The 26,531-nt window shown below is 37.5% G+C and overlaps 1 protein-coding gene across 8 annotated transcripts in view; it reads right to left on the reverse strand.

Annotated features, from left to right (window-relative positions):
- Positions 1–26,531, reverse strand: part of LOC136874046 (uncharacterized) — a 616,846-nt gene that overhangs the window by 169,289 nt on the left and 421,026 nt on the right. For all 8 annotated transcript variants that reach the window (XR_010860213.2, XM_067147551.2, XM_067147552.2 and 5 more), the window contains 3 exons: positions 24,055–24,225; positions 8,157–8,336; positions 320–433 (listed from right to left, as the gene is read on the reverse strand). Coding sequence is in view for 7 of the 8 variants with exons in the window: in XM_067147551.2 (XP_067003652.2) it covers positions 320–433; positions 8,157–8,336; positions 24,055–24,225 (465 nt within the window). In the remaining variant the exon portion in view is untranslated. The remainder of the gene's footprint in view (positions 1–319; positions 434–8,156; positions 8,337–24,054; positions 24,226–26,531) is intronic.

Below are 26,531 nucleotides of genomic sequence, written 5' to 3' on the forward strand. Positions count from 1 at the left end.
TTTTATTACAAAAATATTAACAAACATTGGTTAATCCCACCTAACTGATTAATGCAAACATATCAATGTCTGTACTTATTACTTTTATTTTAGAGTAGTTAAATAACTTTTGTTTTAGAATATAAAAAAATCAATTTTCTCAGGTTTACTATATAGGCTAGTTTTCAACAGAGATACTTTTCTCTTAAAAGCCTTATTTTAGGATAATCACTAGAGCCACTACCAACTTACTGCAACATTAGATTTTGCTGCACGAGAGCAAAACTGGAAGAACGTGACTCATCTTATTCGTGAACTGGAAGTAACAGAGACTACATACCTGCATGTGAGTAAGGAAAAAGTAAACGTTGGCAGTAATCCGCTTGCCCTGATGACTGAAGGCCACAGTCTTCAAACAGAAAGGACACTGCATGGTTTCTCCATTGTTGTGTACCTAGAAAATAGAAGTTAAACATATTTATGTTCTGTACCAACAAATTAGAGACATACATATCACAAAATACATGCTATATTAAATCTGATTCTACCACCACCACCACCACCACCACCACCACCACCACCACCTTAACCCTATGGAACAGGTTGGATTTCAATCAAACCTAACTGACGACATGCTTAGCAACCAGCTGTCCCAGGTTTTCACTGGGAGCTTTTATAAGCTGAATATTGAGCTATAGCATACCATTCAACAAGTAAATAGGAAGGAGGCTGGCATCGAAGTATCTTTTACCAAGCTTTTAAGACGCAGGCTACAATGGTTTGAACATGTAATAAGGACGGACAGAAGGAGAACAGTAAGAAATCACATGACAGGAAAGTGAGTGGGAAGAGATTAATAGAGGGGCCAAGGAATTGATGAACAGACACAGTGAAATTGGAGGTCAGGAAGAGGAATATGAAGTGAGAGGACATAGAGGAACAGAAAGTATATTCTGATAGGAAGAAGTGGTGAGCATCTATACACTACACCTGGGAAACTGGAGATGGAAATGATGACTGTTCAACTCATATATTCAGGACCTTTTAGAAACTTATGGAAATTTATTTATGCTGATTAATTATTTATTGTATGGCTTTTAGTGCTGGTGATTCATCCATCGGATGGGAACGTTAAGCCTTGAGCAGATTCCTTGGTGTTATTGAACAAGAGTAGGCTATCTTTGCTCTACCTCAGCATCATCATCCCACATCCAGACATACAGGTCACCAACAGGCATCACATAGAAAGACCTGCATCAGGCAACCCAAACATGTCCTTGGGCACTCCCAGCACTAAAAGCCTTATAAAAGGGCTTGTTGCCTTCTGATGCGAGGTGGTACGATGTTGCTCAGTACTGGGCTTCAGGTAACAAGAATGCATCAGAAACAAGTTGCATTGTTATGTTTAGTTGGACATCAACAATTCTTGTATGTGAGTATGGTTTGACACCATGGTTAGGCAGTTTGAGTCCTGTTGGTAGAAAATTATTCCACCATCAGAATGTTGGCCAGCAGGGAAGGAGAGGTGGTAGTATACAATTTCTGATCACTAGATTGCTGCCTAAAGCCTGGATTCAGTTCCAGATCTCTCCCCAGTGTTCATATGGAGTGAAGGGAAGATATGGAAGCTAATGGGAATGGGAAGCGTTTGCCGGACTTCTGTTCTAGTATGTGTTTAGCAGTTACGAATACATTCTTCAAGCATAAGGCTATTCACCCCTACACATAGGAGGCTAGGGGTACCAGATCCATAATAGACTATATTTTAACAGACTATGAATTCAGGAAATCTGTTAGGAATGTACGAGTTTTCCGGGCATTTTTCAATGATACAGACCACTATCTGATCTGTAGTGAACTAAGTATATTTAGGCTTAGGGTAAAGTGAAATCTGTCTGCAAACGAATAGGGGTAGAAAATCTCCAGGACGAGGAAATTAGACAGAAGTACACAGATATGATTAGTGAGAAGTTTTGAACAGTGGACAGTAAGCAGGTTCAGGATATAGAAAGTGAATGGGTGGCATACAGGGATGCTGTAGTAGAAACAGCAAGGGAATGCCTAGGAACAACTGTGCGTAAAGATGGGAAAAGGCGAACATCTTGGTGGAATGATGATGTGAGAGAAGCTTGTAAACGTAAAAACAAGGCTTATCAGAAATGGCTCCAAAAGAGGGCCGAGGCAGACAGGGATTTGTGCGTAAATGAAAGAAACAGAGCGAAACAGATAGTTGTTGAATCCAAAAAGAAGTCGAGGGAAGATTTTGGTAATAACCTGGAAAGGCTAGGTCAAGCAGCAGGGAAACCTTTCTGGACAGTAATAAAGAACCTTAGGAAGAGAGGGAAAAAGGAAATGAACAGTGTTTTGAGTAATTTAGGTGAACTCATAATAGATCCCAGGGAATCATTGGAGAGGTGGAGGGAATATTTTGAACATCTTCTCAATGTAAAAGCATCCTGGTGGTGTTGCGAACAACCAAGCTCATGAGGAGGAGGGAAATGATGTTGGTGAAATTACGCTTGAGGAAGTGGAAAGGATGGTAAATAAATTCCATTGCCACAAAGCAGCAGGAATAAATGAAATTAGACCTGAAATGGTGGGGTATAGTAGAAAGGCAGGGATGAAATGGCTTCATAGAGTAGTGAAATTAGCATGGAGTGTTGGTAAGGGAACAGGAAGAACTGCAACAACTATCGAGGTATCTCATTGATTAGTATACCAGGTAAAGTATTCACTGGCATCTTGGAAGGGAGGGTGCGATCAGTCGTTGAGAGGAAGTTGGATGAAAACCAGTGTGGTGATCAAGTTTTTGGCAATAGCGTTTTGAGTTTTAATGTGTAAATAATGACTGCATCTTTCTCACTTGAACAGTTCCAAACTGGTCTGTGGGACTTCAGCCTTGAGGAAATACATTCTGTATACTAGTGAATGGGAAGAGCCATGTTGTTGTATATTCTGGACTATAAATGGACAAGGGCTTAGCTGGTTGCTAAGCATGTCGTCAGTTAGGTTTGGATGAAATCCAACCTATTCCATAGGGTTAAGGTGGTGGTGGTGGTGGTGGTGGTGGTGGTGGTGGTAGAATCAGATTTAATATAATAATCGCAGGAGCTGCCTACTCCAAGATGCCGTAGACCAGGAGAGATCCAGCGGCAAAATCCCGTTACGAGATAAGTATTATGAGTTGCATCGTAATGAATTTGAGATCAATTGATGAAAAATATTTATATGTGTACAGGAGTGCTAGAAGTAAGAGATGTAGTGCCAATGAAAGGATATGTGAATATAAATGCCAATAATTAGCCGATGAAATGTGCCAATTTATGCTATATAACTACGGTGCTAATGTGATAATTTTAAGGTTAATGGAGACTAGATCTGATTGAGTATTGTGCATGTTTAGTGCCAATCCATACGTGTAGACCGTGAAACTTTAACCAGTTGTGGTTGTAGAAAATGCAGGCGAGATACGAATCGTAACCTAAAACTTCAGGTCAATATGTGTAGCAATCATGGCCAGTACGATAATAGCATTGTAAGGAAATGTTTGAAATATTACGAAGCTGCAGTGTATGAGAGAATAATCAGGTTATTAAGTATTGCTACCGTAACACAGAGGTTATTTAAGTGGAATTGAATGAAGATATTTTTAAATATGGAGGTATATATATATGAAGGAAATGGAATGTTAATGTGGCAAGTTGTAATTAGAGTTAGGAGATATGTTTCTGTTCATTGCTTAAGAATGGGATAGATGAATGAATTGCGAATTCCTGTGTTACATATTATATTTATATTTGGACTAGCACTGCAAGTGAAGGATTTAGGCCATGTTAAGTTGAATGTATGTCTCGAGTTAAGCATAATGTGTCTCGTAGTAATTTTCAGCAGAAGATATTGATAGGTTACGTGTTTGTTATACATTACGTAATATATATATTCAGGAATAGAATGAAGTCTCGCATATTTACATATTTGAAGGTCAGCGCGTTAACGCTAATATGATGTACGGTTTACTTTGACAAAACCTTGGCACAGCGAAGAGATATTTGAGAATATGTAAATATATTGGCACATGATTAGGAATGCAGGGCACGATTTTCGCAGGTTAGACTGACGTACCATCATATCTATGGCACTCTGTAGTAAGATTGTTTGGTTTATTTTGTACATATGGTAATGTACTGTTTTAATTTATTCATTTTGGGCTATGATAGGAATATTAATAACTGCATGGGTGTTTTGAACCCAGATTTAAACATGGTAATGCTTATCTTGTAACGTGGTGAGTCACAAAGAAGAATACAAACAAGAATCCAAACATGTATCCAAGTAAATTTGGTCAAACAGACCGAAAAGAAAGATGAAACCTAAATGATGCCCCAAAGAAAATCCCAAACAATACTGAAAGGATGATATTCCACTCCTCTTTGGATTAATAAAGTTTTGGTCCCTATTTTTCCCCTTGTATCTATTTAAACATGGAAGATATGGTATATTTTTGAAACTTAACGAAAATGTAAGCAAATACGATGATAATTTAAGGGTTTTCAAATATGTTTATCTCGGAAGTCAAGCATTTGAGAATGATATTTGTAATTTCACGCGATTTCTCTTTCTTTATTGCCAATGGATGCATATTATTCAATTTTATAATACATTAGCATGCTAATAAACTAGATATAGTTTTTATTTCGCGTTTCTATTCCTTAAGTAACTTGTAGTACATAGTAGTATGATAATATACGGATCTGTTGAATTAATTTACGCTAAATACTAGGTGATGATTAGATAATTTCTTTCACGTATGGATACGGAGTGACTGTTTCAACGGACGGATACTCTTCAACGGAATCTACGATTAGTCTAAAGCATATGGGAATATAATGAAGCGAATTTACCCTGAGAAGCGAATATGCACCATGTTGTTGTAGCTCGTGTTCATAAATTATATCTCAGTTCAGAGTCTAGGTATGATTTTCGACCCAATGCTTTAAATTTTCTGGCCGGAGCAATATTTAAACATGTGTATATTCAGTTAATGCTCCAACGCGGCGTAATAGAAGACGTCACCGCGGGAACGTTAATAAACGAAAAGGTGCAATTGATGGCAACTTCGGTTTCAATAACTAGTTCTGAAGCGATGTTAGGAAAAGGTGCCAAGTGTTGCGTGTGTGACTTGGGAGTGAAAATCGTCAATAAAATCCAAATCTGTAATGGAAAAAATGAATTCAAGAAGCTTGGGCTAATGGAAGAAAAGATACGAAAGGAAACCTTAACTTACCTATTAATTAAATGCCCTCTCGAACGGCCTGACCTTCTCAGTTTAGAAATCCAGCTTTCACTGGTCGTGTTAGCGAGGATAGGGGACGTGAAAAGAGTGAGAAAGGAGGCCCTAAGTCGGTGGAGGGAGGGGGAGGGAGGGGGTGGTGTTGAGTTGGAGACCTTTCACTTCTTCCCCTATCCTCTCTAACACGACCAGTGGAAGCGCGATCTCTAAACTGAGAAGTTCAGGCCGTTCGAGAGGGCATTTAATTAATAAATCAGACGAAAGTTTCTTTCGTTTATCTTTTCTTCTATTAGCTCAAGTCTCTTACATTCAATTTTTCCCTTACAGATTTGGATTTTATTGACAATTTTCACTCCCGAGTCACACATGCAACACTTGGCACCTGTTTCCTCGTAAACGTGTTCTTATACTTCTGTTGCCCTCCAGACTTTTCGAGTATGTGGCTCAATTAAGACAGACCATCTCTCATGTTTTACTTTGTGATTTTGTCCTTGTTTTTATTGTGACTGCTGTGCTTTCCGAATTGGAGGTTCTCGAACTCGCTATAACCTTACATTTTATTAACTGCATCATGTTGCACATGTTTTTATATATTCATTTTCATTGTACGTTTTTTAAATAACATTCTTTTAGCTTTAATTATGCAGTTTTTAGTATGTTCACAAGATGACTCCAAAATGAGCCGAAACATGTCTGACTATTACTCCATCTAAAGATGAACATTTAAGTATTCAACAGGATGCAATAAATCTTTTCCCTTTGTAAAGTGAAAACTCTATGTACTCAGCATAACTCAAACATCACTCCATTCTCTTTCAGTTCCAGAACTGAATATTTTATATCCTTCTCTTAATTGTCGAGCTATGTTATTACCTTTGCATTTGGTTTTACGAATGCAGAATACAGTAAAAACTCGTTAATTCAAAGTGGTTGGGACTCAAAAATCGGACTTCGAATTAACCGCCAATCCGCAATTCAGAAGTACCAACCCTTGCCGCCTTACAAAATATTCTAAGGCCCGTTACTGCATGCAGTTAACCTTGATTAACAATTTATACCCTTCAAATGCCATGAAAAAAGAACTATTTCAAAAATGTATCCAAGAAGGTGCATTTACAGTATTCAAATAATGCACTTGGATATCTCACTGGCAAACATAACCTCACGCAACGAAAGAAAGAAAGAAAGAAAGAAAGAAAGAAAGAAAGAAAGAAAGAAAAAAAAGCAGGATCAAAGACGAGGAGAAATCTATGCTGGCTCCCATGTGCAAGTGCATTGGAGTACTATACTGTATGCATTTTAGATGCCTTGTATTTACACAGAAAGTACCCGATGCTCTTAAAATCAAACTTTCCTATGCCTCTATCCTTGTACGATTTCCTGGTATGGCACTTCTCTCGTACTTCAGAAATGTAAACACTTGCTGCGTCACAAAGTATTCTAAAACCTATTAATACAAGCAGTCACCTCAATTCACAGTTTAAACCATTCATATGCTACGGAAAAAAAAAAAAAGATTTCCGAAATGTATCCAACAAGGTGCATTTACAATGTTCAAATAATGCACTTGGATAAATCACTGACAAACATAACCTCACACAACAAAAGAAAAAAAATCACACAATTCAAAGACGAGGATAAATTATGCTGGTTCCCCTGAGCAAATGCATTAATTTTTGGATTTCTGTACTGTTTGCATTTTAAGATGCATTGTACTGGCATAGAAAGTGCCCGATGCCCTTAAAGCATTGTGGCTTATCGAACTTTTCTATGATGAGGGGATAAAGTTTCTCCCTTCCAAGTGCATTGCAACGCACCAAAGCAACGCACTACAATGACACCCACCCCCCACCCTTGTACGATTCTCCGGCTGGCACTTTCTCCTTTAACACCATAAGACCGTTTGCGCTCGCATTAAAATTAAGCAATGCAGTTTCATCGGCAATGACAATATTGTTCGGTGCCTACGAATTTATTATATGAGCCACGTTTTATCGTCAACTGTCGGCATCGCCAGTGTTAGCGGATTCTGTTTCTCCGCACACTGCCTGTTGCGTGAAATTACAGTGTTCCTTAAAAGGTTGAATAAAAAATAATTCAGATTTCATTCTACTTAGCAATCAGGAAGCGCACTGTAGACCCACCGAAGTGAGTGTAAGAGCGGAAAGCTACCGCTCCATGTTCCGGAACACGCGTTCTATTATGACGCAGATAAATTTTGAATTGAAATTGCTCTGTAATATACCAGTACTATTGTTTTAAAATGTAAAGGTCATTTCGTATTAAAAGTCTGAATTTCGGTAATGACGACATTGTACTTCGAATTACGAATTATCCGTATTTCGAATTAAACAATTTAAACAACATGCAAAACTGTATCTCATGTTTCCGGAAACGAGAACTTCTTTGAATTAGGCAGGATTTTGAATTAACCGATTTTGAATTATCGAGGTTCTACTGTACCTTCACATTTAGGTGCATCATACTAATAGATCTCCGTTCTTTCTAGTCAATGTTTCTGACATTCCATGTTCCCGTTTTCTACTAATTTCTTTACCCAGAATCGTGGATTCCGCTGGACACCTCACACTTTCCACATCGGTACGACGACCCTTCAGGGCAACACTTCCCTAGCTATAAGTATTCTTTGATATATTCATTTCTGAGATGCATGATTGTGTAAAACATTTAAACTTGCTTACTGTAATCAAATTTTGTTTCTTTTCCAAAAGACCAATTCAACTTGTGATCATAAGAAAGCAGCACAAAGACAATCAAAGCAGTATTTATAGAAACAAAGTATGACGCACATGTTTTGTCATATATCTGAAGGAATATTATCAGAAAAAAGAGACTTTCTAATAACAAAGAGAAATTAACAACTTACCTCATAAAAGTGGTCAATGACATCACGGTGCATTGAGGAGCGGAATTTACAAACACCACAGGCATACGGCATCTCCATCGCTACATGCAGCCGGTGCATATGAGCAATAAGGGATGCGTGGTCACGGAACTTCTCCTCGCAGATTCTGCACAGCAAGCTTAAGGATGTTTTCAGATGAATCTGTAGATCATTTGGAAATAATTATTCCCTCTTCAAAACTTATGTAGTTACATGATGCAAACACTGCAATAAATATACACACAAATTATATGACAAGGAAAGCAATAACTTAATTTCACCTTGCAGGGAAAGTGTTAATAAAATATGTAATTTGCAAGTGTTGGTTAAAAGATATATTCTGATCCGAAGGATCAGGAAATTAACTGACAAAAATTGTTGTAACTGTTCTATATAAGTAGCTTAATTACCACAACTTCACTTCCTATAATCTGGGTGAACATATTCCTATTTCCTTTGCACGTGCCAAAAAATAACTGAATGCATCTCGCTCTCTTTGATATTTTTATGTTTCAAATACCTAGTAGAAAATGACAATAACACATTGTATCTTCAAAGGCGGCTAGGTACTTTTACTGATCGTATGAATTTTAGTGCCGGAAGAGTACGAGGACATGTTCAGCTCGCCTTGGGCCGGTCTTTCTATTTGACGCCTATCGCAACCTGCGCGCCTGGATGTGCGATGTGATGATGATGATGATGATGAGATAGAGAGAGGGTGAAACCCGATGTCGTCATGTAGCCTATTGCTGTCTAATAACACCAAAGGGTCTGTTCAAATCTCCGTGTCCCCATTCGATGGACGAATCACCATCCACAGCGTTGTATGCCTTCACTCCATATGAACACTGTGAAGAGGTTTGGAATTTAATCCAGGCTTTTGGCATGCAATGATTACTGGGGAAGTTGAAAAATCAGCTGTTGCCGCACATTTTATCTTTGGACCAATTTCTAAAGCCAGAAACTAAATTAATTAAACAACCTACCAGGCCTTCGGAATGGAGGATCTGGGAAAAATCTACATCAAGAAAAATAAACAAATACTCATGAAAAATGAAATACCAAAAGACCATGCCTTAGTTACAAAGTTTGTTCATCCGCAAAAAAATGGACCGTCATCAGTCAGAAGCCTAGCTGAAAATGGGAAGGAGGCTTCCTGAAACTGGTCATCATCATCATCATCACTTCCCTTTATCCAGCTGTAGCCGGGTAGGGGCAAATATGGTTCCTCTCCACTTTCTTCGGTCTTTCCACCACTCCTCCTCCAACACTGTCTCCCAGTCCAGGTTTCTTTCTATAATGCTGTGTTGGATGGTATCCTTCCATCTCAATCGTGGTCATCCACGGCCTCTCCTTCCTTGGATTTGCATTTCCATCACCTTTTTTGGCATTCTTTCGTCGCTCATTCGCTTTATGTGCCCAAACCATCTTAGTCGGCTCTTCTCTATTCTATCATTCATTTTTTCCACTCCAATTTCTTCCTGGATTTTCTCATTCCTTATTTTGTCTCTTCTACTCTTCTGTATCATACTCCTCAAGAATTTCATTTCGGCCGCCTGTATTCGACTCTCATCCTTCTTTGTCATTGTCCAAGTTTCTGCTCCGTAAGTTGTTATGGATACGTAATACATCTTGTACATAGTATCCTTTGCTTCCATTGGCACATCTTTGTCCCATAACATATTTCTTACACTATGATAGAAACAACTTCCAGCTTGAATCCTTTTACTAATCTCAGCATCCAGTCGAGCATTCTCCATTAATTCACTCCCCAGGTATTTAAACGTTTCCACTACTTCCAGGTGCTTGTCTGCAAGTCTAATCTGACCTTTCCCTTCTTTCTCCCCTCTAGTCATAACAAGAGTTTTACTCTTTTCTACACTTATTTTCAATCCACATTCTTCAATTTTCCCATTCACCACATTCAACTGTTCTTGAACCTTCCTGTCGTCTTCTCCCCAAATCACAATATCATCTGCAAATAACATCATGTTCATTTCTCTTCCTCCATATGCTGCTTTTGCTGTTCTCATGATGTCATCCATGACTAATGTAAACAGTATTGGTGATAGAACACTTCCCTGTCTCAGCCCACTAGTTATTTTGAACCAACTTGTCCTGCCAACTTGTGTTTGCTCGCAACTACAACATTCCTTATACAATGCCATGATCATTTTTATTAATCCCTGTCCAATTCCTTTTTGCACCAGACTGTCCCAAACTTTCGTCCTAGGGACACTGTCATATGCCTTTTCAATATCAATGAATGTCATCACCATATCATTCCCGTACTCCCAATGCTTTTCCATTAGTTGTCTCATAATGAAAATGGCTTCTATTGTTGACCTTCCACTTCTGAAACCAAACTGATTTTCCTGTATCTGCTTCTCAACCCTCAACCTTATTCTACTTTCCAGTATCCTTTCCATTATCTTAGCAACATGGGATATTAGAGTAATTCCCCTGTAGTTCTTCAAAACTTTCTTATCACCTTTCTTGAAAATTGGGATGATTATTCCTTTTTGCCAATCCTCAGGGACCTCCTTATTCTCCCAGACCTTCCTGAGAACCCGATATGTCCACTGCAGGCCTACAGCTCCAGCTGCCTTTATCATCTCCACTGAAATTATCTATTCCAGCAGTTTTTCCATTCTTCATCTTTCTTACTGCCATTTCAATTTCATTCATTGTAATTTCTTTATCCATTTCTTCGTCAACTAATTGCCTTTCCTGGTCGTCCATTGAATGACTGTCATCCGTTCTTATGTTCAGCAGCTTCTGAAAATATTCTCTCCATCTATTTCTTATTTCTTCTGGCTTTGTTAAAATTATGCCACCTGTCCTTCACAAATCTGGTGTTTACTTGATCTCTCTTTTTGTTTCTTAAGATACCATACAGTAATTTCTTGCTGCCCTGCGTATCATCTCTCAATGTCTGTGTAAATAAGGCCCAGCTTTTCCTCTTTTCTTTCTCCACTACTTTCTTGGCCAAATTCTTTGCCTCCACATATTTTCTTCTACTTTCTTCAGTCTTAGATGTTTTCCACGCTTTCCATGCCATTTTCTGGTCCTTTACTTTAATCTTTACCCTATCATTCCACCAGTGTGTTTCTTTGTCTTTCACATTTCCTGATGTTCTACCACACACCTCTTCTGCACATCCAACCAGTGCTTCCTTAAATCTTTTCCATTCCTCTTCAACATTCCCCACCTCTGTCCTGGGTACCAAGGGTATTATTTCCCTTTGAAATTCTTCTTGTATACTTTTCTCCTTCAACTTCCATACTTTAATTCTTTTCTCTCTTCTTAACTGGGGTTTTTCAATCTTTCCAACTTTCAATTTTCCTATCACAACTCTATGATCTCCACCAAAGGCTTCTTCCGGTGTTCTTTCTCTATGATTATATAATCAATCATGGTCTTTGTTCGTCTGTCTCCCCAGCCATACCTTGTAATCTTCTGACTGTTCTTCTTCCTAAACCAGGTGTTTCCAACAATCATTTGATTCCTCATGCAAAAATCCACCAACAACTCGCCTTCTGGATTTACATTTCCATATCCAAAGGGCCCTACAACATCTTCCTTTCCTTGTCTTTCCATTCCAACCTGTGCATTTAGATCTCCCATCAATAGTACTTCCTTATCTTCTATCTCTCTCTCCACTTCCTCTAAGAAGTCCTCTAGATGTTCATCTATGCAACCAGTTTGTGGGGCATACAACTGAAATAGATCTTTCACGCCATTTTCAAACTGGAGTCTCATCATCATCATCATCCTATCACTGACGTACTTTGTATATTCCAGATATTCTTGGATTTCTCTTCTAAGTATGATGGCCACTCCATTTTTTGCTTCAGGTCCTCCGCTGTAATACAGCCTGTATCCTTCTCTCAGAGGGATCTCCCCTGTACCCCTCTTCTTGGTCTCGCACAGTCCAAGTATGGCTATATCTTATTCTTTTTCTGAAACTGGTACTAGGTAATAATCTTTAGTATTAGTGGAGTAAGAGTGTTTATTTAAAATTCAATTTTTCAACTGATGGTAGTGTTATGTCATTCTTAAAATGAATGGGTATTTGCAGAGACAGGCTAACCAACATTTTGTCAGAACAGAGAAATCAACTTTTGGAAATGTCAAGAATAAAAAAAACTGTATCAGAGCAGTAAGTTGCGTTGACCTATAGATATAAGTTTACCTTAGATTCGTAACCAACCTTTATTTCATGATCATACAATACGAAAAAAAGGTGTTTTATATATGGTAAACTAGATATAAAGATGCAGCAAACTTATTTTGTGATATGACATAACTTTTCCTCACGGAGCAATCGTCAGTCATATGAGTCATATTCTAATGCAATGGAAAACAATTCCTCAGCCACTTATTGGCCATTGCCAGCTGTCTGTTTTCTGTAATGCTGGTGATATCTCGGGAGAGACATATTGAAGTAATTCAGGCCTTGTACCATCGTGGCACCTCAAAACAAACCAGCAAGCGACCGCCAACCACCAATACTCTTCCTTTTGTTAATGTCAACACAATATTCCTCAACAATATCATATGAATATTTAAAAAATACTTAAATAGTTCATCTTTTTATACGTTTGAAACTTTACTAATTAGTGCTTTTTGCTTCTTTGCAGATACCATTCTCTTCGTTACTTTTTCTAGCAAAGATTGAGTGCTCATAAACTTATCACTCGTCATTTTTACAACTAAGCAGTTCTTTTACATTTTCTGTAATTACCCATGTAAAAATCAATATTACTTCTATCTCAATCAGCAATACTACCATCTGATGAAGCCCTTTTTGTTCTGATAGATAAGGAATCAGGATAGCTAACACAATCCAGAGAGCGAGTTCCGAGTGTATCTTGTTACGGAATGTTCGGTCACACATATCAATGTCAAATGAAATGAGTTTTATTAACACACTGGAGTGAATGGGTAGTTTTATTATCTTCTTCTTGTTTTATGACTGCATAGGATCACTTTATACAGACGTGGCCAAATTATTAGAATAAAGTTCAATTTCAGTCTAATGGTGCCTAAAATGGCTGAATATGCCCACAAGTAGATAAGTGGTGGATTAATTCTGATAGGCATAATGGTAGCTGGTATATTTTGTACCTCTGGGATACTTTTGCTCAACAACAGTTGGCAAGAATGAAGAACAAATGAAAGATGAAGTGCACATGTTGTTCAGATGAGATTTCCCACCCTGTGACTACTGCGGAGTGTTCACAGATTTTGTGTTTCTGTTGTTTTGTACTGCAATTTAATCATTGTTTTTGTATAATATAGTTCAACTAAAAGGTATTTTGAAGTATTCGAAATGTGTTCTAACCCTGACAAGTCAGTGGTGTTCCATTATTGTGTGAGCAAAATATTTTGAGGTTATGGGGGAAAAGGGTGATCTTTCCCCACGAAAAATTGGCATAGTAAGGACCTTACTTGCTGAAAAGATTTAAACACAACAAGCAATAGCTCAGAAATTAAGTATTTCACAAACTTCAGTGAATAGAATAAAAAACAACATGAAAATGGTGGACAAATATACGCACAGGACCGAGCAGGCAAGTGTGGACCAAGCAAGATTTTGAGCTCCAGAAGCACAAGAAAACTTAAGAAACTTGTGATTAGTAATCGCAAACTTACAAGTACTGGCCTGAGCAAGACAATGGAGCAATGTGGGGTTAATATGTCCCCCAGATCTGTACGAAGGGAGTTGTTCAACAGCGGCTTGAAGGCAAAGAGACCACGAAAGAAGGTTAAGATTACACCATGCATGGCTTCCCGGCAACTTCAATGGGCCAAAATGCATCAAAACTGGTCAGCGGATGAATGGAAGAAGGTATGTACTATTTCAAAGGTTTTAATCATTTTGTGAGCTAAAACCTGCTAATATATTCAATTTACTTTTATGATTATATGGAATACAAAAATACCTGCCATTGTTTGCTACATTTTACAACACTGTAATGGACCAGTTATTAGATGAAGCTTTATTTCTTTCACCAGGTATGCTTCAGCGATGAAAGTATCTTCTCCATAGGAGAAGAGACCAGCCAATATGTGAGACGAAGGGAGGGAGAGGCGTTCAAGGTCGACTGTATACAGCAAACCATGAAACATCCTACGGCAATTATGGTGTGGAGTGTCATGTCATGCCATGGTTGCGGGGAAATGTACATTGTAGAAGGGACAATAAAACGTGATCAGTACATCAAAGCGCTGAAAAACAAGCTGATACCACAAAATGGACCGATGGTATGGGGAAGAAGACTGCATCTTTATGCAGGATGGTGCCCCACGCCACAAAGCAAAAAAGTCATCGATTTTTTTGAACAGAAGGACATAGAAATACTGGATTGGCCCGGAAATAGCCCAGACATTAACCCCATTTAAAAACTCTGGGCTATTGTCAAGAAAAAATTGAGAAAGACTAAAATAACAACACGGGATGAGCTCATTGCTAAGGTCCAAGAAATCTGGTTTAAGGACAATGACGTCAGAAATTCACACCAAACACTGATTAATGGGATGCCAAGGCGAATCAAGGCCCTCATTCTGTCTAAAGGGTGGCATACAACGTACTGAAACAACAATCTCCCTAATTTGTCAATGTAACAAATATTTATGTCAATAAATTCTGAAAATCAAATTTTATTCTAATAATATGGCCAGGTCTAGTCAGTCAATCGTTCAGGTCTCTTTGAAGGGATTGTTCGGGTTTTGCGGTCCTCCCAGTACTTCTGCAGAAGCTCCGATCTCCGTGCCCCTCAGTTGAAAATGTGCATGTTGTGGGTTTGCTTCAAGTAAAGGTAAAGCGGAGGTTTGTATTTCCGGAGTTTTGTATTTTATCTTATTTGTGATGTCTTCTGTTGTAAGGCCTATTTCCTTCAGATCCTCTATTACTTCTCTGATCCATTTCCACCCTGTTGTGGTATTTTTTGAGATGAGATTGTGTTGTACTAGATGTTTCAGAAGTCTCGAATCCTGCATTCCAGTCTTCCCTTATGCATAGTATTTGTAATGGGTTCTAGCTTTTTGTACACGACTTTGTTAGATATTCATAATCTATTAACTTAATTTTCCGTATTGATGATTTTAATGACCACAAGTATAAAGATTGGAACTTTCCACCTAATCAATACTATTATTTAATGAACGTAGGTTTTTGTGGCTCATTGTATTAACGTAAAGAAATAAGTGAATACTGGATTGGAGCCACTAAATTAATTTATTTAATGATACCGAGTTTTCATCCAAATTGCATTGGCCTTCATCAGGGCATGTGAATTTCTGCCTCCGACAGTGAAATTTGAAGGAACGTGGAAGACATGACCTTACTACCCACGGCCTACCCCACTAATTGGACTCGAGGATCGTAGCGCTGTGATTCACCGCCCTCTGTCGATAGTTTCTTGAGTGCGTTCCACTCTGCCATTGTGGTGGTATGCATGTATTTCTGCAGTACAGGTCTCCATGTATTTGATAATTTGAAACCGTCTTCCCTATTGATGTTATTTGGGTACAGCTCTATCTCTATGGTTTCTATTTCTACAGTACAGACCATGAAATCCTCTTTGAAGAAGCAAAGGTCATTGTGCCGTAAAAGACTTCTATGCTCGACTGGTAAGGGCAACGTAGTCTCGCTACGATGATATCGTTACTGAAAAACCTGGATAAATGCCAAGATGCAGTAGAAAGTGACATTATTGAGTGGTTAGATGTCGATGAGGACGATTATGGTTTAAGACATGAAAGTGAGGAGGATATTGTACGGAATTTGACGGCTGGTGATGAAGACAGAGATTCAGATGATATCGAGTGCAGGAGTGATGCAACGGAAACTCTGAAATTTCCCACAGTCAAGCTAGTGTCTCTATAAACACACTTATCTCTTATATAGAAAATAGAGATGAATTTTCATTTTCAGATATTGTTTTCTTGAGAAATGTATGATCCAAAATTAGAAAAAATGAACAATCGTCTAGGAAACAAAAAGTGATAACAGACTTTTTCGTTAGATACGAATGTTGGCATAATCCACATGGTATCTTGTAATTTTTCTCTCGTGTGTCTTACAATACAATGCGAAGTGTCATAATTATTTTCTGCTTGTTCATAAAATAGATTTCACTATTTCAACTTATGGTTTTGTTTTTACCAGGCTTAAAAATGACTGCGGATAATTCGCAGAAGTGCGTGCATTAATTACCGGGAATTACCGGGAGTGCACTGTATCTATAGACAAAGTATCAATCTTACATTTGATGTGTATATTTATTGAATTTTTATCAATTACATATGAATATCGCGTCTGAAAAAGCAATAAGTTTTGTTGTTGACACCATAGCAACTAAACTATTTATGTGATCACAGATGCGAAAATTAACTATGTTTTAGCAAATGATGATACAGAAAGTTTTGTTTTGTTAAATGAGGTCTAGGATATAGACCTGAGAGTAAAAGTAGTGATCATGACCGCGATGTAGCTTTTGATACTACACGGGACAATATCGTCCATAATATTAGTGTGCCATTTTCATTGTCCTGATTAGTAAAATACGGAATTTAAAAGTAGTCATTTGCCGGGAATAACGCTAAAAAGTTTGTACGTAAAAAGTTTGTATGTCAAACGGCAGAAAAATACAGTTCAAATTATACGAGCAATAGGAATCATAGTGGCCGTGACCGAGATAAATTTACTATTTTGAAATTGTTAAAGTCAACAGAGAGAACAACAGAATACTGAATTGAAATAAACCGCCGTGAGGATCGAAAGAGTAGTCTCGTAAAAGAAAATAACATATTCTGAAGCTAGAATATCAAACGTTACGCTAAAAATGGAAGATATTATGAGAACTTGGTTCCGTGCATATCATCTGTATGAAATTTTAAACGAAATACGAAGGAGGAGATAAAATACAATAAGATTCACCTGGGGATTGCATGGAAGAAAAGCGAAAATTTCTTTAGGAAACGCATTTTAAGAAAATGCCAGCATTTAAAGTACAATACCATTGAATTAGATGATCTTAAGCTACCATAAGCATCTTAGAAATCTCTATAGCAGATAAATTGAAGTCACATTTTACCGCACAAAGCAAAATTATAGTACAAGAAGGCTTTGCAACTAAGAAGAAGATGTTATTAACATTGTCTTTGAATATGTTTTTCATGCATGCACTTGAGAACAACGTCATGAATTGCTAAATCAAAGATGGGATCGACAACTGATGGAAGCCAGCCGACAGCACCCGTGAATACGAGCTCAACTGCCGAGACTCGCCGATGACTGAACCGATGTCCGGAGAAGAACATACCCGAGGAAGAATGTAGCAGTACGATAACTATCCCGGCCACAAGCAGACGTAAAATAAGATATGTTCCACAATTTTATTTTTTATTTATTTTTTTTTTTGCTAGGGGCTTTACGTCGCGCCGACACAGATAGGTCTTATGGCGACGATGGGATAGGAAAGGCCTAGGAGTTGGAAGGAAGCGGCCGTGGCCTTAATTAAGGTACAGCCCCAGCAATTGCCTGGTGTGAAAATGGGAAACCACGGAAAACCATTTTCAAGGCTGCCGATAGTGGGATTCGAACCTACTATCTCCCGGATGCAAGCTCACAGCCGCGCGCCTCTACGCGCACGGCCAACTCGCCCGGTAATTTTATTTTAAAGCATGTATGTTTTTCTTTCTTGTTGTTAGTTGTTGATTGATGATGTTCGGAAGGAATAGGTCGCTATATCTTCGTGAAATGTTTAATATCACGTAGTTTTGACGGGAGATGCCTTGTATTTACACAGAAAGTACCCGATGCCCCTAAAATCAAACTTTCCTATCACTCTATCCTTGTACGATTTCCCACCATGGCACTTCTCTCGTACTTCAGAAATGTAAACATTTGCCGCGTCACAAAGTATTCTAAAACCCATTAATACGTCATGCAATCACATCAATTCACAATTTACACCTTTCAAATGCCGTGGAGAAAACTATTTCCGAAATGTATCCAACAAGGTGCGTTTACAATGTTCAAATAATGCACTTGGATAAATCACTGAAACATAACCTCGCGCAACGAAAGAAAAAAAATCCACACAATTCAAAGATGAGGATAAATTATGCTGGTTCCCCTGTGCAAATGTATTATTTTTTGTATATCTGTACTGTTTGCCTTTTTAGATGCTTTGTACTGGCACGGAAAGTGCCCGACGCCCTTAGAACATTGTGGCTTATCAAACTTTTCTATGACAAGGGGATAAAGTTTCTCGCTTCGATGTGCATTGCAATTGCAACGCACTACAATGACCCCCATCCCCCACCCTTGTATGATCTTGCGGCTGGCACTTTCTCCTTTAAAACTGTAAGACCGTTTGGGCTTGCATTAAAATAAAGCAATGCAGTTTCATTGGCAATGACAATATTGTACGGTGCCTACGAATTTATTATATGAGCCATGCTTTTCGTCAACTGTCGGCATCGCCAGTGTTCGCGGATTCTTTTTTTCTGCACACTGCCTGTTGCGTGATATTACGGCCTTCCTTAAAAGGTTGAATACAAAATAATTCAGATTTCATTCAACTTAGCAATCATGAAGCGCACTGTAGACCCACCAAAGAGAGTGTAAGTGCGGGAAGCTACCCCTCCACGTTCCAGAACACCCGTTCTATTAAGACGCAGATAAATTTCGAGTTGAAATTACTTTGTAACATACTATTGTTTTAAAATGTGAAGACAGTTTCGAATTAAAAGTCTGAATTTCGGTAATGGGGCCGACATTGTACTTCGAATTACGAATTGTCCGTATTTCGAATTAAACAATTTAAATAACATGCAAAACTGTATCTCATGTTTCCAGGAATGAGAACTTCTTAGAATTAGGCGGGATTTTGAATTAACCGATTTCGAATTATCGAGGTTCTACTGTATATGGTTTCATACACATATTGTGTAGGTAAGGCATGTGTGTAGTGTTGAATTTATGATGGATATTCTACGTGTGTATTTATATTGATTGGTCTATGTTGTGGTGATATATTATTAATAATAAGGTATTGATAGTAATTTTCATACTGATACTGAATTATCCTATGAAATGTGTCAGAAGCATATGGTATGTTTACAGACATCAGTGCGAGTGAAGTTATTCGAATCCATATCAGATGTTAATGATACAGGGAAATTAAGGTTAATGCTTGAATCCATGTGCTATGGACATATCGTACGCACGTGAGGCAATGAGCGTGTGTACTGCCTATTTCTATATATATTTGTGAGAATATCAACAAGACAGAGGTCATGATTTCCACTCGTGAACTGCCGTAATTTATAATGTTGGGTTATTACTTGCGAAATTTAGATCTTTATTTGAATGATCCTTACCGCTATATTTTTACCTAATAATGATTGATACTGAGACCGGATACGAGTGTCATCGTTATTATTAAATATAACTACAAGGAGAGCTAACCTTTTATTTAAATATAATTTAACTGTAGTTTTTTATGAAATAAGTAATAGTTTGACTTTTAGTTTAGATGTTGTGCAATTCATTTATATTATTTCCTAAATATAAATTTGTTTTCTTGGTATCATTTCACATCATTCCATTCATCATTACATATATTATTTTATCAATAGGATAGATCCTTGGAGGTATGTGTGAATATTATTGTGTGTCTGATCTTATATGTATGTGCGAGTATCTTCAGGGCAATTTTATTTTAAAGTAGGATGGTTTAGATTAATTTTATTTATTTTTCAATTATGGAAGAATATTATTAATTAAAACCCTGTACTGAAAGCAAATGTGAACTGCTAAATGATATATATGTAAATTCATAACTGCGATATACGTGACAGAATTATCATGGATATTGAAAAGTCATCGTCAGGGGATAGATGAACATATTCAGGTTTAATACGTCAGATAAAATGATACTGTACATTGCATTGATGATAATTGAAAAGAATAATGTGAATATTTATTGTGAACTAGTGTTTGTATTGTACCGGTTACGACCTGTACATGCATATTTTTTGAGAGTTGATCGTATTTTATCACCACGCGTATTATTCCGTGCAAGCCTGGTTTGTTTACATTCAGCAGGACGAGCGAACAAGCTGAGAACAGCTGTATGCATGACGTAGCCGCAGGAGCTAGTTAGATCACCCGCCTGTCATGCCACGTGCAGCTAGCCTGAACTCGTATGTTCCAGATTCAAGCGTCACACCTTCCGGAACATTTGATGGAGAAAAAATTTAAAACTCCTATAATAATTGTGGCAGCGACTTGATCAACATGTCATTTTAAAGGGAATTACATAAAAGTTGCAAGGCTTGAATTTCAAGATAATCCGTCGCGGGATTCAGGAGACAACCAGCTTCACGGCATATGTGACGTAGATGTCCCCAAACCAAATATAAGGAGGGCTCAATATAGCCTGATATTTCAGTCAGTCAGACACAGTCGAATAGTCAACGTGGCTCTACTCGCTGCCATTATCGTCGGAAGCTATCTTCGTGTGGTTATAGTCTCACTGAGGAACTCTGAATTCTTCTAAGTCTTTATAAACGGGACTTGTAATATTTACGTGTGTTGAGGAACTCTGAATTCTTCTGTCTTCATAAATGGGACTTGTAATATTTATGTGTGTTGAGGAACTCTGAATTCTTCTAAGTCTTTATAAATGGGACTTGTAATATTTACAAGTGTTGAGGAACTCTGAATTTTTCTAAGTCTTTATAAATGGGACTTGTAATATTTACGAGTGATGGACTCTAAAATTTCACCAGTGATTTTTCAAAGACTTGTGATATTCACGAGTGATGAACTCTAAATTTATTTGAAGTTTCCATGAGCATAGACTTGTGATCTTTGCCAGTGATTACTTGAAGACTTGTAATTTTTTTCATTGATGAACTATGACATTATTGAAAGTCTTCATGACCACGGACTTGTCATTTCCATGAGTGTTAAAGAGTGGATTCTTGAAAGTCTTTATGAACATTGTCTCGTGATTTTACTAGTGGTGAGAAAACGAATTACTCAAGGTTTTCATGAACTTTGATTTATAAATTCTGTGAGTGACGAAGAGCACATTATCGGAGTTTGCATTGATTCTATCAACCTCATTGTACTTGGGTAATGTGATTACCCTCAACATCGTCAGGAACCAGCGGAGGTCATCACGAGCATCGGGAATTTGAGGCGTATTCCATGCAACCAACCTGGATGGTCCGTCTGCATCTTGACGGAGTACTTGGGCATCTTCTGGAACGTGTTCCAGCCGGTGTGGCCTGGTGAGCTGGAGACCCGGGCCATTTAAAGGACAATGTGGAAGACAAGCCCTATCTACCATGAAGTGATGTGCAATTTAATATGCATTACATGAATAAACTCTTATCAAATCAGATTCAAACTTTTCTTGTAGATAGGACCCTGCCACCTGTACCAAGCCCTAGCTAATATTCATCCAGTTTAGCCCTGAGAACTATTCCATGCTTACATTGAAAATAAATCTTAAAGTCGGGCTCTTTTACTGGTACAGTATAAATATAACAATTGAAATTGGCTAAGTGATATGAATTGACGTTCACTGCATTATATTTTGACACATTTAAATTTGATAATTGATTTTTATTTTAACATTTCACTTTCAAATATTTTAACGTAACGTTAATATAATTTAGGGATTTTAATTGAATAAATTAATTGAATAAATACGATCCTATCCAGAATAACTCAGTTGCTGTTTATGTAATGTAGACATTTTTAACCTTCCATGATAATACAATTCAAGATCATGTTCACTAATATTTATAAGGCAATAGTAATAATATGAGTCTAAGCAATTTGGAGACAATTATCATAATAATATGCGATCATGAGGTATATTCAATTATACAACATTGAGCTTTTAATTAGTCACCATATGAAACTCATTTGATTAATCTGATAGGTCAAATTTTCAACTTTGGATGTTGATCGCTCAATAAGATTCTCAATGCAATTCGACTTTATCATCATTTTTCATCGTAAATCCATTCGGGAGTGAATGTAATCATGTTTAATCGGCGTTCTGTCACCCTAGCTAACTGAGGCGTTCGATTATCTCAATTTAACCTCGTAGTAAGAAGAACCTGTCCAAGATCTTGAGTATGGAGGGAGCTCCATGGCACCGACCATACGGGTGCAGTGTCATGTGTTAATTGTAATTGTTATCTTAAGACAAGGTTTCATCCAAAAGCGGGATGTATTGAACTCATTCATATAAGTGTTTCAAGTGTCACATTTTCATTCACAACAAGGACATACTGTACTTCAAATGTCTCGTATATTAATTTTAAATGCAATTTCAAGACAAAGTCTCATCCACAACATAGATACATTAAACTTTTAAATAAGTGTTTTATGTGCATTTACAAGGTTTTTGTTTTTTTAATTTTCTCGTAAGTGCTAATTTATGTTTTAAATTTCTTAAGTCTTTAAATGAAGATAGCACAATATGTACTGAAACGGGTCTAAAATATAGGTGCTGATTATGTAGAACATCTTTCCCAATTTAAGTATTGTCAATATCAGCATGGAAATTAAAATCATCAATTATGATAGCCTACATACGGTTTCGGAACCTAATCGTGTGAAGTGACAAGCGTGGTGCGTATTTGCCCTGTGATAGCCTAGTTATGGATATGGAAAAAAAATTTCTTACAAATGAAGAAAAATTAAAATCCTACAGGAAGTATTCTGGTATCCGCATATTTATGCGTGTAGAGGTGGTGCAAATGTTGAAACTGTGAGTTTCAACTTGAGTAGGTCAAAGCAAGAGAGATTCGAAAATCTCCTAACATTCCAAACAGTGGCCAAAGTTGTTCCTTCGCACGTGGTTGATTGTAACCGCAAAATAATCCATGCTCAAAGAGTGTGACCACAAAATAATGTTTAATAACCCACTGATCTAAATATAAGGCTTCACCTAACAATATATATATATTTTAGGGAAGTGTACGATCTGCAATAATGCATATTTATTTTTCTTCTGCAAATGTGTTCTTCTTTGATGTTTGGTGGTTTTCACGCCTTTCAATACACTGCTGTTATTTTATAAGCTCCAGTGTGTTTTTTACACCTTTTAATACTCTCCTTTCATTTTTAGAAAGGGTAGATATAGCTTGTAGTGAACAGATTAAAATGAAAAGGGGGATCACTTCCAGTCAACTATGTGCTACCATTTTATTTCAAAGAATCTATATCCTGGATGATACAAACATATCCTAACAATGCACCTAGACATTCAGAGAGCACAAGTCACAGTCAGAGAGAATGCAAAAATGGATCAGTTTCAAACTCCCACATAGCTTTTACTTTCCCCGCACATACACAACGTAAAATGCACTCGTCAAAAAAAAAAAGTTTACCTATATCGCTGCTAGATAGTTTTTATTAGTGTATTTAATAGCACATTTTTCTCACCTAACACATTCTCTTTCCTTGTCCTCTGCAGAAATGTTTTAACAAGGTTTTACTGCATTTCACCAAATTCAACAACAAGCATCAAGTACCAACAAAAAGTTTATTGAAGATCATGTGGATGATTCAAACTATAGCTAGCATGATACGGTCAATTCCAAAACAAGAACTGTCATCTTGAGATCAGAAAGTGCAGGTGACTGAATAAAGTGACATTTAACGGCTTAAAAAGCAGATATAACACCAAGTGAAAGCTATGGATAAAAAAAAGGAAAGTCAGCAAATGACACTGAACATATTCTGTTATACTTAATGTAACCCCCAGTGCCCAAATGAAAAATTTCTAATTATATTTTATGAAGAAAATTAGATTTTAGGCAAATCAGTACATACCTCTTCTATGTGAGTCTGCATCAGGAAAGATGTGGGAAAAATCTTAAGGCAATATTTGCATTGTGTCACATCCACAAGCTCTATTGAGAGATGGGACTCCTTTTGTGCATGCAAGATTAAGTGTTTCATCAGCTGGATGTTGTTTGTAAACTTCCGCTGACATGCACAACACTGAAAAGATAAAAGTTCTTTTATAAATCCTTAAACAAAAGAACAAATTGATGTATGAAGGCATCCTGAAAATGAGCAATATTCAAGACCAGTTATGACTGCAGTAACAAGTATAATACAACAACAAAAGAAGGAAATAGTACCTAGTTTAAAAGAGAAATTAACACATGATTTAAATGAGAAAAATTTTCCCTCTGCAATGAGCATCAAAACATGTATAATAAAACAAAAAACATATAAGTCCCTGGTAGAAGGGTGCAATAAACTTTCTGACCAAAATCTATTAACAATTTGTCAGGGTAATTTTTGTGTTCTCTGTTATGGTAATATCGAGGATTACAGAGGTGTAAGGAGGTGCGGGTGTGAATGGGTGGACAAAGAAAAGATGACAGCATAATTTAAAACAGAAAATTTTGAAATTTCATTTCTTTAATTTTTTTTCCGATAAATAATCTGAATGGACAACAATAAATAACAGTTAAATGGAATAACGATGAGCTCGTCAGCTCTGATCACAACAATGACTTAAAATCATGATCAGGTACAACGGAGAAGGTTCTCGATAGAATAGTTTACAAATAAATGAGCAAGGTAGCTCTAAAGGTACATTATTTCACAGAGCATATTTGCTCCACTCAATTACCGTTTAGGAGACTGAGCTCCAAAATTTACAACAGAGCAGCCTCACACGGGCACAAGTTTCTTATAAAAATTTGATACTAGACAAAACTTCGAAAACAGTGTTTACTGTCATTTTTGCTCGAGAGTCTGATCCACACTTGTCTATAAACAACTAGAATTCAAACAGGGGCAATAAGTGCCCATTCTAAATGGCCTAAATGTACAAAGAAAAGGTTTAAGAGAATCGGCCATGAACAAAATGCTAGGAGACGAAACACTTTAACTCCTGTTGAATTACACTCCAAATTATATATGGGCTTATGACCCAAAGTTACAGAGGCTAAGCCAATAGTACAGAGGGTGATTAGATGGCAAAATATTAAGCTCCAAAATGGTTTGAAGAATTTAGAGTTTTAGAAAATCATAGTCACCCCCAGACCAAGTTGAATGGGAATTAATAGAGGGTGAACAATCTTTATTCCCATTTACGTATTTCCCAGCAGGGATTTGAATAGAGTCCTTAGACTTGCCTGAAAATTTACATTTAAAAGGTGATATTTACTTTAGAAATTTACAATAAGAAATAATTTTGAAACCTTCCCCTCAAGTTAACTTTCTGCTAAAAGATGTCTGCCTTTACCTTGAGCTGGTGGGCCTTCTAACGATGGGCAAGGCTCGCCCTGCCTCCACTTACTCTGTATGCACTTTAAGACCGGACCGGCAAAGATGACAAAATGGCCCAAAAGCGCCCAACTTATATAACAACTCAGATGGAAGGTTCCCGAACTCTCTTGACCTAGGCAGAATGCCTGTACACACCCCCAATTTTAATTGGTTACAAAATATATACAAAAATTTCTGATTGGTCCATAACATAAGGAAGAAGGAAGCCATTTAAGTGCGACAACTCAGCACATAAAAAGAACAATTTACAAGCTCTTCAAGTTCACAAATCTTGAAAACAGAACATTCCCTTAAAAATGAATTGTCTGTCCTCCCGCCAGATGGGGCACATTAGTCGATAGTACAGACATCTAAAGATTAAAGGTCCGAACTTCTTTAGATACACCGTTCAGGGTTTACATCACAGATGGCCTTCTTGAAGACGTGCAGTTCAACTGAACGGAGAAGGTGTACATCCGGTACATTCTCAATAGCACCTCGCAGTCAAAACAGAGTGAAACACTCCTGACCACAATGGAGCTTGAAGTGGCTATTTCAATGAACTAGCAATATTTATCTAGTTCCTGTGAAACACAAATACAGGTTTAGACCACATCACAGGAGTAGTGATGGGCAATGCCCTCTTGAAGACTCTCGAGACTGACGTCACAGATCTCGAGACTCTCGCAAGAATCTTGAGGCAGATTTTCCTGTGCTGCAATCTGTACAACATCCCAGTAACTATGAGTGTCAGTCTGATAATGTAACATCAGCAGTTATTGTGTGAAATAATGTTCTCATATGGAAATGTGTGTGTGCTGATAAATTTTGTCAAAAACCTGGAAAAATACTGCATGTTCATCTACCATTAACAAAAGTAAAAACAGAATGTCAGTATTTTAAATGGTTCATTAGGTTCTTGAGGTGGACATTTTAGCTGAATAACCCTATATCATTTGTTAACAACTGCAGATATGCTGTACACCTACCCGGAAACATCGCAATTGTTGTTGACAGGGTAG

The sequence above is a fragment of the Anabrus simplex genome, chromosome 5, assembly GCF_040414725.1.
Source record: "Anabrus simplex isolate iqAnaSimp1 chromosome 5, ASM4041472v1, whole genome shotgun sequence".
Lineage (NCBI taxonomy): Eukaryota > Metazoa > Arthropoda > Insecta > Orthoptera > Tettigoniidae > Anabrus > Anabrus simplex.